The sequence below is a fragment of the Ornithodoros turicata genome, chromosome 6 (genome assembly GCF_037126465.1).
Source record: "Ornithodoros turicata isolate Travis chromosome 6, ASM3712646v1, whole genome shotgun sequence".
Lineage (NCBI taxonomy): Eukaryota > Metazoa > Arthropoda > Arachnida > Ixodida > Argasidae > Ornithodoros > Ornithodoros turicata.
The window spans coordinates 7,153,066-7,170,351 of NC_088206.1; the positions used below are offsets into that span (position 1 = coordinate 7,153,066).

At 47.8% G+C, this 17,286-nt stretch overlaps 1 protein-coding gene across 1 annotated transcript; it reads right to left on the minus strand.

Annotated features, from left to right (window-relative positions):
• Positions 1-7,161: 7,161 nt before the first annotated feature.
• On the minus strand, positions 7,162-16,947 carry LOC135397486 (NFX1-type zinc finger-containing protein 1-like). The gene is made up of 3 exons (XM_064629090.1): positions 16,902-16,947; positions 8,235-11,741; positions 7,162-7,418 (listed from the first exon to the last, which is right to left on the minus strand). The coding sequence occupies exons 1-3, from the start codon at positions 16,945-16,947 to the stop codon at positions 7,162-7,164; spliced, it is 3,810 nt and encodes a 1,269-aa protein (XP_064485160.1).
• Positions 16,948-17,286: the final 339 nt, after the last annotated feature.

A 17,286-nucleotide genomic window follows, 5' to 3' on the forward strand; every position in this document is an offset into this window, starting at 1 on the left:
TTGCCTCCATGTGTGAAGTGGGGGAGGAGGTGCACTGCTCCCTGGCACCCTCCGGCAGACTGAATTAAAACTGTTCGCCTATAATCAGGTGTCAGCAAGTCTTCGAACCTGGCTGGCGGAAACCCTGTGCATGTCAAAATATCCGGTCAAGATGTGCTGAACTGTGCTTTTGAACATGCTTGTGACTTAAGTGATGGCACAGGTGTTAGCTCGACGATCTGCCACGACCTCACTGTACACACGGTGGACGTTTTCTTGTGCTGTATCTTCCGCAGACCAGGGCAGTCTCTGCCGCAGACCTGCCAGGATGCGGTAATCTTTGATGCCCTCCTGAATTCAGGCCCTACTTCTTCACTGTGCTGTAGGGAAGACCTCCCCACCCCAACTTTGTCACCATGCCCTGGGAGACAAATGTTCGAAAACCATACTTTCTCCATTTTAGCTCAGCTGTGCTGACCGCCACCTGACGGAAAGAAATGTAGCGGGGGGCAGTCCTCTAAACTACCCACTCCCGATTTTCCCTTCCCACTTTGCCCTGCTCGGAACGACTTTCTCGTTCTAACCCTTGCTCGGGTTGCCCGTATTGGGGAAACCCGTATGTTGGTCACTTAACCAATCAATCAATTAAGGTGAACCTGAAACTGTCATATCGCAAGACATTGCTGTGGCCTTACATCCCAATTTTTTATTTTCTTTATCATCATCACTGTTGTCAATAAAGAAAGTAATAGTTTTGGCTGCTGACTACACTCCAGGTATACGGTTCTACTAAGCTTACAGACCCTGAAAATAGCCACCTGCAGAGCAGATATCTCAGGCCAGTCAAGCTTACATCCTCTGGACTCAAAACACACGAATAGTACATACATACATCCAGGTCCCTCGCCATTTCCAATGCTGTACTTTCTCACACAGAACTCACTTGTGGAACTGTCAAAAAATAACCACTGCCTATATTAAGTCCTGTATGCATGAGTCCTATAAAAGACTTATAACCTTGTGCACGCGTGCTCACCAGAAGGGTCCGTCACATCTGTAATCAAATCCGGATAACTACGGGACAGTGCCATAATAGTATTTTTGTAAGAAGAGCTGTGACACTGCACTCGTGCAAAACATCGCAAAGTGGGTATATGGGCACCTTCGGTTGTGCTCCAATTGTGTGGTGATGTCTCAGTGGCGAAAGACAAGCGAATTTTGTTTAGTGTAACAAAATTCTTCTCTGAGATTGAGCGGATGTGACGGACCCTTCTGGTGAACGTGGCACATGAACAATATGCTGGGTGGGTCAGGTAATGCAGACCAGGTGACGTACAAAGGAGCAAGCGACGCAACGAGGCTCCGCGTCTGGGAGCAATTAGAGGACCCCATCACCTAGGTGACACGGTGACACCTGACGGCGGCATCAAAGGGGCGCGTACTTCGAGCCGAATGAAAACCATATGTGCGGGGGTGCTCGAAGGGAAACAAGCAGGCGAGCGAGAAACAAAGTGACCGAGCCTTCGCGTTAAGGAAGAGCTCTGACGGTGGACAGAGAGGACCCGCCAACCAACGAGAAAACGTCTCTTGACGATTGGGAGCTCCGAGATCGCCTGTTCGCCGGTTGACACTAACCGCCTCCCGGAACACCGCCGACCAGGCCCTGCGTCATAGCCGACATGTCTGCGTCCCCGGATCTGAATTGAACACCAACGTGGTGCGACCGAGACCATCGCCCAGGGTGCCGTCGTCAACGGAGGCCTGTCAGCCAGAACAGCCTGCAAGCCACGTCGAAAGGGTGAGCCTGTCACACATGATGCGATGTTGTACGGCTAGGAAAGTGTGATGCTATAACTGTAAAGCGGTCTCGTCTCGTTTTTCCTCGCCTCAGCGTGGGCCCACCCGTTTTGGTTGTGTTAAACATTAATGTGGATGCAACGCGAGCAGGCGGGTGCATCACACAGCCAGGAAAATACTTAAAGGGATAGTGCTCTAGGCATAGATTCTTCTCTAGGCATAGATTCGTTGATTTCTGTTGCAGACGGTAGCGTATTTAGAAGTTTATCGGGTCTGTGCATTAGTTTCCCGCATCTCGAGCTAGTGATGGGCGATAGTCATCCAAACACTATCGATAGTACTATCGATGGTTGAGACGACTACTCATTTAACTATCGATAGTTTTGCTCAAAACTATCGATAGTTTTTGAACTATCGATAGTAAGTTGGACACAGCCCAAACCCGCTTGCTGCAAAATACCTTTATTTATGGTTGCACAGTATTGATATTTTTTAAATAGTTTCGAACCGTTAGCATGAAAAAAAAAACCGATTACATAAAACAGAGGAACTGTTCTGAAAAACAGACGGGAGCCTCTGTTCTGCTTAAACCAACGAAGCAGAAAAGGAGATGTTGTGGATTGTTGTGCACTATGCGTATGGCTGACATTAGTCAATGCAGTAGCATACGCAATAAGACTACCATTACTTTACGTTACTGTCATGGTAATACGGGTCTGTGACAATTAACGGCAACTAATTCCTCCCCAGAAGGGCCCACATTGTACATGTATAATATTCTGATATTTCATACTTAATGAACTTGATAATTTATTTCCCATGATCATATTTCTTTTTCTTCTTCCTTCCCCCCCCCCCCCTCACCAGATGCATCACTTCTCAAAAATGTGTAATACAACCTCACTAAACAAAGCTCAAAAAGGCAAAAAGACAATTACTAGATATATCTTAGTAAAGTAATGAATGTAAGCGAATGGACTATATGTCTGCATAAATGCTCCCCCGGAGGTTCCCCTTTCTTTTTTTCTTTTTTTATCACACGAGGACAGCAAACTTTTTCCAAAATCAGCTCCCAGTTGTTTTCCTTCATTTTCTTCCGCCTCGCTGTTTCCATCCACTTTGAGCCGTCTGTCATGCTTCCTACAGAGATAAATTGATGGTGTCGCAAATCAGAGTGAGTTCACTAAGCGTGATATAGTTACGTGAATACTACAAACTCAGTCTTTTTTTCACGTTGTTAATTAACATTGTTACCAGGCCAATATGTGCATGGAAGTACAAGATTGCCCTTACAGCATGTCACGGTTCACCTTCTGACACGATGGCAAAAGGGAGCCATCCAAATAGCAAAAACGGGTATTTCGAGCACCTTAACTGTTGACCCTTCCTCAAACTAGACACCCTGGCTGTCTGTAGGATCTTGGCATGACTCAGTGAGCTGAGCACAGTGAATGTCTTTCTTATGATGCCAATGAGGAGGACTTTAGATTGTCACAGGTACTCTATGTATCACATTTGTGCTTCCAGTTGAAATACTACATCCTGCATTTGCTACACTTACGAGGTACAGCACATGTGGGCATGCCATAATTTAACATTGAACCTACGAGGGGTGTTCAAGTCAAACCGGGACTTTCTGTCTCACGAGTGTACAAATGGCTCGCGCTACTTCTTTTTCGTCATTTTCACCATGTGGTGGTCCAAAGTTTGTGCAAAACAGACGACACGTGCTGGACAAGATGGCCGACGACGAGGTGAGCGCGCACATCGAACACCGAATTGTCATGAAGTTTCTCGTGAATGAAGGCGTAAAGTCATCAGAAATTCACAGAACACTTCCGGCTCAGTATGGCCACGATACACTTAGCCGCAGCAAAGAGTCTGAGTGGCATAGCATTTCACTCCTGAGTCTAAACTCGCATCGAAACAGTGGAAGCATCCGGGCTCGCCAGTTCCCAAGAAGTTCCGAAGCACCTCGTCTGCGGGTACGGTCATGGCCACGGTTTTCTGGGACAAGGCTGGCGTTGTTCACGTTGATTTTCTGCCCAGTGGTACCACCATGAATAGTGCATATTACTGCCAGGTTTTCATGGATGTGTATAAGGTGCTGAAGCAAAAGTGGCCGGGCCTCATCACCAAAGGAGTCCTCCTCCTACAGGACAATGCACGCCCGCATTACGCGCATCTCACGACAGGCACCTTGAGGAACTTGGCTGGGAGTTGCTGCCACATCCCCCCTTACAGTCCAGACCTCGCCCCCAGCGATATCCATCTCTTCGGGCCACTGAAGGCGTTCCTTGGGGCGCCGCCACTTCAGCTGCGAGGACGAGGTCGAGAATACGGTCCGATCATGGCTGCTACGCGTCGGTAAGGATTTCTACGCTGCTGGCATCCAAGCCCTCGTGAAATGCTCGGACAAGTGCATTAGTGAAGCTGGGGATTACGTCGAAAAATAAAACTAATTTCTCGCCTGTAAGTTCATTTTACTTTTGCGAAAAATCAAAGTCCCGGTTTGACTTGGACGCCCCCATACGTTCTTAAGTGTGCAAGTATTCTAGCAACCTTGCGCGTAATCGCTCTTACTGTGCATGCGATCGAGGGCTTTCTTGCAGGTGATAATTGGGCTGAGTGGTGTAGTTCTCACTCTTTCTTTATAAAATTGTGTTCTGGAAAGTACCTTTACCTTGTAGCAGCCTTCAAAGAAAAGAATGGTGGTCCCTTAACACTAGTAGCGAGGTGGCCACCTCTCGTAAGGGTGCCACCTGAAGTCCCTTCCTAAAAATCTCCCTTGCAGGTTCCTAGGCCTTCTTTCAAAGTGGTGCCTTGCTGAATGAGTTCTGTGCTCGAAACTCATTCCAGCATTCCGATGACTACTCCTAATTTTAGAACCTGGGCGAGAAGTGTAAAATGCTTCCCCCGAATAGTACTTTTGTTCACTATCACTGTTCCATACGGAACTTTGTGCCACCGTGGCTTGAGTACGGTCATGCTGCTGGGTGGTTGCTTGAGCATCGTCGTCATGTGCAGTGCTGCTTGCGTCCCTGCTTGGAGATGCGTCTTCTGGTAACGTGGAGTCCAAGGTTTTGTGAAATTCCCTTGCAGAGTCATAAACCTGTTTCTTGCGTTTCTGAAGGTCTTCCATGTACTCTCGGACAGCTGCTTGATACCTAGAAGCATAAAATTGTTCGATGCGCCATCCAATGATGTTAAAGCAACAGTCTGGAAACAAACGCCTACTTATGGTGCATAGAGTTACAATAGAGCAATAGAGTGCGTACAGCAAAGTATTTACATGAAAATTGCAGTCAATTATTTATAATTAGGGTTCGGCGTTTTCGGTTTTAACCGAAAAACATCGAATACAGATTAACATTCCATGACAGATCAATTGCTGCACATGCCGAGCTTAAGATCCCAACATGTGAAGCATAGATGGGTAGAAATCCAGCGAACCGGTAGAGATGTAGGAAGGGGGTTGCCTCAGGACAGAAGCCGCCGATATTTCGAACAGAGACTGTTCTTCTTCTGGGAGGAACAATCTCTGTTCGAAATATCGGCGGCTTCTGTCCTGAGGCAACCCCCTTCCTACAACATGTCAAGCAGGCTTTCCTGTACTACTCTTCTTTTCTTGGCATTTCACAGCCACGATGTCATTTTTTCTGTTTTTAGTGTGTTTTAGCGCAGTGAAGCAACTGTGGCTATGAGCAGCGTACAGACGTTGACAGATGGAGAAAGGACAGAAGGAAGGAGTGTGTGTGTGGGGGGGGGGAGGGGTTAGTGTGCGTCCTAGGCCAACTTCAGGGTGACTGTACCAACATTCATTTGGAAAGTCTGCCGGGAAACTGAGGAGCAACCCCAAACAACACAGCCAGTGCCGGGATTCGAATCACGTGACCTCCCAGCATCTCGCCGTGGAAGGTGATCATCCTGTCTGCTACGGCACGTGAGCCGGTCTTGCCCCGCCGGTCTTGCCCCGTGTGAACGCCGGCTAACGTCCAGTTTACATTTGCGAAGCAGTCAAGTCACTGATTACGGTAGCCAGTTCAACTTCATTGTGACACATACCAATTTATTATTTTTTTTTCTTTATCGCATCACCATCACCATCCGGACAAAACTTGCTGATTACGTTTCATCGTATCTCGATTACCTTTATCACGGTCGCACACCCTCGTGAGTTCCACGAAGATGTGGCAGTTCATGCTTATGTCACCTGGATGCAAACATGCCATTCGTTTTTTGTTTGTTTTTGTTTTGTTTTGTTTTTTTTTTTCATCTCAAAAACTACAACACTCTGGTGAATGAAATTACGCATTTGCCATCTACATGCAACTTACGGTCGAACACAACTCTAATCTCAAAATGAGGCAACAGCTTCAGACCCGTCCCGGCACAGTATTCGCGGAGAGATAAACACAAATGCCTCCAGCAGCCGAGCAGAGATCGGAACCGGAGCTGAACCTGAACCGAAAAACCGCTAAAAAAACTGTTGTTTTTGTATTGAACCGAACCGGAATTGAACTAAACGGAAGTAAATCTCGGACGCGCGGTTACCAGTTCGCGGAACGGTTCAGGTGGGATGTTTGCTTCGACAAGACAGTCGCCGTTTCTCAGCCGATTCAGCAAGCCAGTTTCTTTTGCAAACCATACAGAGGACTTTCAATGATTCTACCATGTTTTCAAAAATCTTATTTCGAGAAAACTCAAGTGCAATTCCAATCCCTGCAACCGAGGCAGTATTATAATCCAGATCCGCTTGCACCTTGCACAAGCTCCGTGCTCACATGCTTGCTCTGAGGCATAGAATGCCATTATATTAGACGCAAACTTCCAGTGGTCAGGTGACGCCAACCCCCATTTCTGCAGCGCAAATGAAAGAATGTCCAACCATGGAACCAGTTTTTTGCGTAACTCGTAACACTATATGGCTTTCTTAAGCTGAAGTTCACTGGTAATCCATGAACACAGAGAACAAGCTAGTTTGTACCTTCTCTTGCAAAACACACCCTCAATACTTGGTCATTGGAATACTTGGACACAGATGGATAAAGCTTGAACAGATGGAGCCTAGCCCTCTATTTGAGCATCTCTTGTCTCAGGCTCAACAAAATGCTGCCACTTTTAATCTATGGCCCCCAAAATATTTAGTGCACCTATCCTCTGCATCTCACCTGAAATTGAACGTAATTCGGCATCCGCATAGTGGGCACCTAGCACTGTGCTTTTTCTTCGTCTGGGTAAAGGCCTCAGCAAGCATTCTCTCTGGCACAGAATGGCCACAGTCCATGAGCATGACAAACCGGGCTTCCCTTTCCTTGGTGAGATGCCAGTACTGGGCCCTGTTGCACACTCTGCACAGACTAGGACAGGGTTCACCGCAGAAGCCTAGGCAACGGTGCCCGCACGGAAGTTTCTTTGGACAAGGTATGTCCTCCGAAGTTCTAGTGCAAGGCTCAGAGCACAACGCACTGCACTTAGCATGGCCACAATTCCAGAGACAAGGCATAGGACACGGAGGGCACGGATGTCCACAGGGCTTCCTGCACCTTCCATGGCCACAAACAGTCTTGCACGGTCTTTCACAGATTGTACACGGCTGTGAGCAGATTCCTTTGCACGTGTGTCCACACGGAAGTCTCTGACTGCACGGAACTTCGCAGCTGTGAGGCTCACAGCACTTCTTCATGCATTGGTGTCCACACTCCAGGCGCTTTTTGCAAATCTCTATACATGGGACGTGCCCATTGTTGCCCAGGTCAAAGCATGTCCGGCAGCTTGCAGCACAATTGTGGCCACACGAGAGCTTTGCATTGCAACGGTTGTAGCAGTGATTTCGCGGCGCCTTGCCATCACGCAGCGCGTGACATTGAGCCATAAGCCTGTGCATAGCCTCCTATATACTATAGGAGGCTATGGCCTGTGTCCAGATGTGCAGCTTGTTGGAACACTCTTTCTGCAAGTAAGCCTCTCTCCCATTTCTTGGACATACGCCATCATCTCGTCTGGCTTATCCTTGAGAGAAGTGATCTTCGTGTCCACGTGACAAGAAACCGCTCTTTGGTGGCCACATGGTAACGTTGCTCTTACTTGAATTTTACAACGTTTGGCGCCACAACTTTCATGGCACAGGAGAGAACACGTGTGTCCACAGGGAAGCTTTTTGGTGCACGGTAGTTCGCAAGGTGCCTCGAGAAATTGAGCAAGTTGTGTCTGGTAGCATTTCAGAGACAATTTATGTCCACACTCACGTTCCATTTCCTTTAATTCTGTGCACCGATCACTGCATGTGTCACCACACTTCTTATGGCAGTTATGACCGCAAGCTAGCACTTTCGTGCAGTTTGCCTCACACCTGTAGTATGCTGTGTTCGCACAAGACACTTCTTGGTCATGCCCATATTCACAGGTCTTTCTGACAGGCACACGACACCATACAGTGCAATAGTCTACACACTTACGATTGCAACGATGGCCACATGGTAGCAGCCGATCACATGGAAGAGGGCATCTTGGGTCCATAGTTTCGTGGCAAGGAATCTCGCAAGTGTGACCACATTTCTCAATCTGGGTGCTCACGAGCACATCACACGGCCCGCAGTTTTCAAAACAGGCACGTTTGCAAGTATGACCATTACTACATTTTCTCTCGCATTTCTTTTCACAGTCAACTTCTTCGTGCTCTGCGTCGTAGCCATGGCAAGGCAGCCCACAAGAATGGCCACACTCAAGCCGTGTTTTGCAGGGTCTGTCGCAACCACCCTCGGGGACATTTAAAAAGTCTTTCGCACTTCGAACGAGTGTGGCAGTATCGGGATGGTTTGGGCACCGTAGCTTCAGCTCATTTCCGATGGCATTTTGGCACTTCAGTTCTTTCACGATGTTTTTCCAAACTTGGCTCGACTCCCCAATAATGTCGAAGTTCCTCGTGCAGTACACACCCTTTCGTGCTCTCGACAGTGCAACGCAAATCCGATTGGGAATCTTAATGAAGCCAACTTTCTTCTCTGGGTTCGATCGGACGAAAGACAAAAGGATGATGTCGTTCTCTTCCCCCTGAAAATTGTCTACGCATGTAATGTGAACAGTCTTGCACTTCTTGGTTGCTGCAAGGTCGCGCATGAGGAACATCTGCCCTTTGTAAGTGGTCAGAATGGTGATTTCTGTTGGGTCATAACCCTGATTGAGCAGGTAGTCCGCTAATCCTAAGACCAGTTCCGCTTCGTGGCGGTTGGAGTGGCTCTTTGTGTCTAGTGCACTGTCTTCGTTGATGGTGTGGTTGATAAAAAACATGTTTCCATCAATACCACGAATGTCTTCGAAGGACTTCACATGCGCCGAGCTGTCGAGGTTATCGTAAAAGTTTGGAACGAGTAACTTCACAAAGTTCGGTCTCATTCTGTGTTGAACCTGTAGCTGATGGCATATTGTTCCATTATCAATCATTCTTTCAAAAAGAGACACTTCCATCTTGTACCTAACAGAGAGCTCGTAGACTGAATTTGATGGCCTCAACTGCTTATGGTCGCCAATGAGGATCAGGTGCTTTGTTGCAGGTGCCAAGCTGGTGACTATGTGAGCTTCCAGTACTTCTGCGGCTTCTTCAACGATCACAACAGTTGGCTGAATCTGCCTAACTAACTCTCGATGCTTTGCAGCACCTGTTGTGGTCATGCCCACTACATACGCACCCTTCAAGCAAGCAAAGTCATACCTAACAGAGTTCCGAGATGCAGTTTTTTTCTCCTCTCTCAGAATTGCTTTGTGCATGGTGACCTCCGTTTGAATGTCTTCAATAGCCTTTGATGCCCAGTATCTGTAGAGTCGCCAGCGTTCTGCGAAAGACGAGCACCAGACATTCGTGACATAGTAGTCATCCTTGACGGCGTCGGGATTTGAGACTAACTTGTAGCCATACTGGCACCATGCTTGTTCTAGGGCATCTGGGTGTTGCTCTTCTATCCCAGCCAGTGCACCATTGATGTCTGCAGAATACAAACGGTCATCACCCTCCCGGCAATGCTTGGAAATGTCTTGCATGTCGAAATTATCCTCCTCGACTACCTCCTTTGGTTCAATAATTCGATCTGCAAAGCCTTTGCAGAACTCTTCTCGCAACGCTGCGAGTTCCAGCCAGTCACTAAAGTTGTAGGAAGCTGGATCACACCACTGCTCAAAGCTTTTCAGGACGTCTGCGGACATGTAAGCTTCCAGATCTTGAATCGTGCAGCAGACTGCATATATTTTTGACATCCCTTGTGACAGGGAGTTCAGACGAGTCTGTGTTTCCAGGCAGGTTTCTCTAAGGTCCCGGCCTCCAAATAACCTGCGTCTGCTGGTTAGGGTGTATCTTTCCAGAGGTTCGCTGCTGCAGCGGCCCCCAACCCGAGCTATTTTTTTTGTAGTTTTAAGGACGTGTTCAAGAAACTGATCGAGAGCATGGTTCGTGTAACACACAACAAGAATGGGCAGCCCTTTTCCCCTCCAGACTGAAATGTTGCGTAGGAGAACTTCCACAATCTTGAGCCCTACGTAGGTCTTGCCTGTTCCTGGTGGACCTTGAATCACGGAAAATTCTTTCAGCAACGAGGATTTCACTGCATCTAGCTGCGATGGATCAAGCTCTAAATCTTTGAGTGTCAGCCATTTGTCTTCATTCAGAACATTAATGACGTTTTCAGGTTGACTACATGTGCAGAGGGGACTTAGGTCAAACTTTGTTTCATCCTTTAAATACGCCGGGGCATTTGTGGTGGAAGAAGCCTTCACGATGTAATCGTAGAAAGGCAGAGAAGATATGGTCTTCAGCGCTTCCAGGTTATGCTTGTAGGCTTCAAAGTAGGCTTGCGTCTCTAACATGGTGTAAGCTTCGCAAGCAACGGTCTCCACAAAAAGTTCATCAAACACTACAGTGAGTGTTCCCTTTTTCAAATACTCTGGATTCCTGTGAACGACGGTTGCAAAATGAACAGTCTCGAAGCCGTCGTTGGACAGAATGAGCAGAGTACCGTTCATGAAGCGTTTTGTTCTCTCCCAAGCTACCTTTCGAAAGCGAGCAGGATCAAAGTAGACAGGATGGATGATCGCTGCAGCTGTAACCCGCGCCTCACCCACGTGTGCATCCTTGTACACGTTGATGTTTTCGATGCGCGTGCACCGCATTCCCGTCTGAAGGAAATTTTGCAAGCCCTCACGCAATGGTCTCACGAAATCCTCTCTAAGGAGCCTGTACTGGACGTCCAGGTAGTGGTGCAGGTCTCTGTAAGCACCACGCACCAAGTTGGGTCTCAAGAACGGTTTCCCGGCGGACAGCAGCTCAGATGCCGTCGGTACAACCGGGGTGTCTCTGAAATCACCTGGAGGCTGTGAGACGTGCGCTTGCTCTTGTGCCACCATCGTTCGTGTGCGAGATTCCGCAAGAAACGAGTTCTTTGCTTCTTCTAGTTTTGAAAGTCCAACTCCGACATCCTCTGGAGGATCTGACACTTCCTGAAGTGTAGTCCATAACTTCATAATTGACGGCACTAGAATTACCAGTCTATCCGACGTTGTTGCTGGAAGACAGGAGTGCAAATGTTGCAAAAGTTGCACCAAATTACGGAGGACATCCACCACATCTGAACTGGGGGTATCTTGTATGTTGCATGTGTGGTGTGCCAGCAGAGCAGTTAATCCCATGATCATGAAACTATCAGAGAATGCTACTGCGCTCGCAAGTTCCAGTGCTTGTGGAGCAACCGTAGGTGATGTACAGACGTTCGCCAGGAGACGAACAGCCACCCTAGTGGCATCGTGATCGTGGCCGCTCGACTCAAGGAAATCACTGAAGTGGAATTCATGACTTAGTAGGCTTTCAAGTGCCAAGTTTTCAGGCTGCTGAAGGAGTGCCTGAAGTTTGTCAACCCAGGACTCAGTTGTTGTTCCAGTTTTTCGAATTTTCCGAGCACATTTCATGTTGCTGTATGTACCTGTATGGAAACATGCCACATTTACTGTTATGCACTAATTACCAGTGTTGGGGGGATAGCTCGTTACTGTAACTAAGCTACTTTTTTCGGTAGCTTTTAACTTAACTCGCTGTTTTTGAGATCCAGTAACTTCTTGAGGAACTCGTTCCTTTTTTTATAGGTAACTTCGTCAAACTAACTGGGGCAAAGTTCCAAGCTCCTTTTTGTTCGATTCTCGTCTCGCAGAGTAGGAGGTTCGGGTGACACTCATCATGGTTCTTTGTACAGCTTGGGACAAAAGTTTACGGAACACCGGGGTGTCGCATTTCTCCAATGGAGCGGCTACCTAGCAGCAAACCGAAGTCAACACACATACTGAGAAACGGATGGAATTACCGGCCACCCATTTCTTATTCGATCTCTTCCTGATAGCTAGGAGAGGGCTGCTCTGATGAAGAAATATGCAGGTGCTGTGTTCCGTAAACTTTTGTCCCAAGCTGTACCAATGAAGTCTAGAGGCGAGGGAGTAAGAGGAAGGAAGGAGGAGCAAGCCATCACCGGAAACTGATAATACCTCTGACATGTGGTACACTGATTAGCACAGCACACGTAAACCGGTTCGAACCGATTAATATCGGTTCAAACCGTTATTTTGGTTGCGCTGAACCCGAACTGAACCAATAACCTTGAACCGGAACTTGAACCTAACCCCCCAAAATAACGGTTCGGAGCCCTGGGCACACAAGCAATTATTATACGTTGTACGCATCTCATGAGGATCATACAGAGAACAAAACAAAATCTATTGAGCTGCGACCTTATATTACTTGACATATTTGTGTATCGCGACATATATGTCCTACGTTGTATGTCATATATTTAACCATTTTATTTTCTATTTTCATTCATTCATATAATACATACAATTAACATAGAACTGATGGAACCAGAGGGAAAATCCTGGATGCCAGTGTCAAATGTGTGTATGCACATGTCAAATAGGCTTTTTCTTTTCAAGTAGAGGTTGCATTTTTATGCGAGATCAGGAAATAAAAATATTTTGTGAGTTCCTCGTAAAAGACAGCAACAGAGATAGGATTAGAGTATAGACGTAGGCCAGCTGGTGGACTCAGGCTTTTCACATCGTGGAGATAGGAATGAGCGCGCGCACGCACATACACACCCCATGAAAAAAAAAAAAATGTCGTCGCGTAGTACAGTACTTAGTGGCACACGCTGCCCAAGCCCGGACCCCCAACTCCTAAAAAAAGTCCCTTGACAGAGGCGCATGGGGAGCATGTCCGTTCCAGCATGTCGGTGGCATGACTACCCTTGCATTAACTTGTTAGTATCGGTGGTGTGTATCCGTAAAAAAAAAAACGAAAAAAAACGTCCATCAAAGCCAGCATGCTCTTCGCTTGAGGATGTGCTCGTGGAGTTTCTTCTGACCCGAAGAGCGACCGGTTATACAGTCAACCCTCGATTTATGAACACCCTCGGTTCCCCGAAAAATCGGTCATAAATCGAGGGATTCATAAATCGAAAATTCAGTTAACAACAGTATTTTGTACTCGCAGACGCAGACGCATTTCCGAGTTGGGATTGTGTTTATAATGCCATATATTGTGTAATTTTGCTTTTGACCATGCATTGTGCTGTATCAATCTCACAAAGAACAGACGTTAGCGCATTCACACTCTGTTTATTATGCAATACTAAATTGTTTAATTTTGCTTTGGACCATACCTTCCGCTGTGTCAATCTTGGAAATAAGAGATGTCACCACATTCGCACTGGACTGGTCTCGGATTTCCTCCGGGATTTTTAACTTCCGTTTATTAATCTTCGGGTGACAGCGACCACCTTATTCATCAACTGAGGTAAGGAACACTTGGTCGCACCTTGTGCGACCCCGGAAAACCCGTTTGTTGTTCGGATTTGGAGGGGTTCGAAACCGAGGGTGCAATACCTGGGAAACGTTTTGTCCGTTCAGGCGTCATTCATAAGACCACGGAATTATCCCTTTGAAGGTTTCTGTTGACCTCGGAACCATCCGTTCATAAATTGAGGGCAACAACGCTGGGCAACTCCTAGTTGGTTCCCAGAAATTCCGTTCATTATTCGAATATCGAGGTTCATAAAACGAGGGAAAAATGAATGGAAAAAGTTTGGTTCCCCGTGTTCGTGTTCATAGAACGAGGGAATTCATAAATCGAAGGTTCATAAATCGAGGGTTGACTGTAATTGTAAATAGCATTAATAGACGCTCAATAATTTCCTCGAGCAACAACAGCCGGCTCCTGCAATCATATTCACTCGCACATTGCAAATTAGCTACACCTGCTAGGCGTTCGTTGAGTTGTGTGTGGGGCGCTTCCAACATTTCTTGTCGAAACGTCACATTTCGGCAATACCATGGTGGCAATACTTTCACCGTTGAGACGGTTGAGATCCTCCAAGTGGAGAACAAACAGTAACAACAGGTATTTCAACATCCTTGCGAGCCAAAGGTTGTACTGTACCGAATGCAAAACGAAACTATAGCAACTGTTGCAAGAACTTGTCGAAACGAATGTGTGATTCATACCTCGATGTTAGCTACGTTGATAGACAGAAAGGGAGATGTACATACCTGGTGAACATCGAAGTTTCAACACTCACAAAGGCTGAGACGGTTGCACAGTTAGCTTCTGTTTCATGCGTTTCGCGAATGTGAAACCGTGAGAACCGTACGAACGAACAGCGCGCGCGCTCCGGAGTCCGGTCCGGACGCGTAATCGGATCGGCCCAAGGTTGCCTGGCGAAGGGAAGCAATTTGCTCTCGCTTTCTCTAGTGCTCAGCCAGCTCAGCTTCAGCCATTTACCTTGGCTCAGCGGCTCAGCTCTTATAAGAGGCGGCGTTAGTAGGCAGGGCACGTAGCATGGCACGTAGACACCTGTAAAGTGAGGTTGGTGTGGTCACGGCCTCGCCTTTTGTGGGCACTTTGGGATGGGTTTGAGTTCTTTGCTCCTTGTTGAGTTCTTCTTGGGGACAGATGGCAGTCCAGAAAACCGTAGTAGCCAGAAAAATATTATAGGAGAGTTTCTGTGGTAATTTCACACGGTAAGGAGGATTTCCAACGTTTTCCCTTTCCCAAATGCATGACCAAAGGTACGTGTTCGGGCGCAAGGAGTGGATCTCAACTCCTGAAACCCACCCATCTGGCAACACCACTGCACCTTGCCTGCTGATAGGACAGACCAAACCCCTTCAGCATTGGGTAAGTGTTTCCGCTGTTGGGACTGAGGTTTGCTCTCACGTTGGAACTGGTGGACGGATTCCTCCTGTCACCAACCATGCACAGCCTCGGCAAGGGATCTGCGCGGCAACATCTGGGAACTGCCCTTGGATGTTGTGTGTTAGAGCATGCATTTCTGATCAGGCGCATAGGCACTGACTTTGTGGGGGCTTTGGGGGGCCTGAGCTCCCTTCGAGAGACCTAAGCAGCTGACACTCAAGATGAACGTTGCGAGGGAAGGGGTGTGCTTTGCCTCCATGTGTGAAGTGGGGGAGAGGTGCACTGCTCCCTGGCACCCTCCGGCAGACTGAATTAAAACTGTTCGCCTATGATCAGGTGTCAGCAAGTCTTCGAACCTGGCTGGCGGAAACCCTGTGCATGTCAAAATATCCGGTCAAGATGTGCTGAACTGTGCTTTTGAACATGCTTGTGACTTAAGTGATGGCACAGGTGTTAACTCGACGATCTGCCACGACCTCACTGTACACACGGTGGACGTTTTCTTGTGCTGTATCTTCCGCAGACCAGGGCAGTCTCCGCAGACCTGCCAGGATGCGGTAATCTTTGATGCCCTCCTGAATTCAGGCCCTACTTCTTCACTGTGCTGTAGGGAAGACCTCCCCACCCCCAACTTTGTCACCATGCCCTGGGAGACAAATGTTCGAAAACTATACTTTCTCCATTTTAGCTCAGCTGTGCTGACCGCCACCTGACGGAAAGAAAAGTAGCGGGGTGCAGTCCTCTAAACTACCCACTCCCGAGTTTCCCTTCCCACTTTGCCCTGCTCGGAACGACTTTCTCGTTCTAACCCTTGCTCGGGTTGCCCCCGTTCGGGTTCCCCGGGTTCCCCGGTTCCCCGGGTTCCCCGTATTGGGGAAACCCGTATGTTGGTCACTTAACCAATCAATCAATTAAGGTGAACCTGAAACTGTCATGTTGCAAGACATTGCTGTGGCCTTACAGTCCAATTTTTTTTATTTTCTTTATCATCATCACTGTTGTCAATAAAGAAAGTAATAGTTTTGGCTGCTGACTACACTCCAGGTATACGGTTCTACTAAGCTTACAGACCCTGAAAATAGCCACCTGCAGAGCAGATACCTCAGGCCAGTCAAGCTTGCATCCTCTGGACACAAAACACACGAATAGTACATACATACATCCAGGTCCCTCGTCATTTCCAATGCTGTACTTTCTCACACAGAACTCACTTGTGGAACTGTCAAAAAAGAACCACTGCCTATATTAAGTCCTGTATGCATGAGTCCTATAAAAGCCTTATAACCTTGTGCACGCATGCTCACCAGAAGGGTCCGTCACATCTGTAATCAAATCCGGATAACTACGGGACAGTGCCATAATAGTATTTTTGTAAGAAGAGCTGTGACACTGCACTCGTGCAAAACATCGCAAAGTGGGTATATGGGCACCTTCGGTTGTGCTCCAATTGTGTGGTGATGTCTCAGTGGCGAAAGACAAGCGAATTTTGTTTAGTGTAACAAAATTCTTCTCCGAGATTGAGCGGATGTGACGGACCCTTCTGGTCAACGTGGGACATGAACAATATGCTGGGTGGGTCAGGTAGTGCAGACCAGGTGACGTACAAAGGAGCAAGCGACGCGTCAGGGATCCGCGTCTGGGAGCAATTAGAGGACCCCATCACCTAGGTGACACGGTGACACCTGACGGCGGCATCAAAGGGGCGCGTACTTCGAGCCGAATGAAAACCATATGTGCGGGGGTGCTCGAAGGGAAACAAGCAGGCGAGCGAGAAACAAAGTGACCGAGCCTTCGCGTTAAGGAAGAGCTTTGACGGTGGACAGAGAGGACCCGACAACCAACGAGAAAACATCTCTTGACGATTGGGAGCTCTGAGATCGCCTGTTCGCCGGTTGACACTAACCGCCTCCCGGAACACCGACGACCAGGCCCTGCGTCATAGCCGACATGTCTGCGTCCCCGGATCTGAACTGAACACCAACGTGGTGCGACCGAGACCATCGCCCAGGGTGCCGTCGTCAACGGAGGCCTGTCAGCCAGAACAGCCTGCAAGCCACGTCGAAAGGGTGTGCCTGTCACACATGATGCGATGTTGTACGGCTAGGAAAGTGTGATGCTATAACTGTAAAGCGGTCTCGTCTCGTTTTTCCTCGCCTCATCGTGGGCCCACCCGTTTTGGTTGTGTTAAACATTAATGTGGATGCAACGCGAGCAGGCGGGTGCATCACACAGCCAGGAAAATACTTAAAGGGATAGTGCTCTAGGCATAGATTCTTAGAAAATACTTA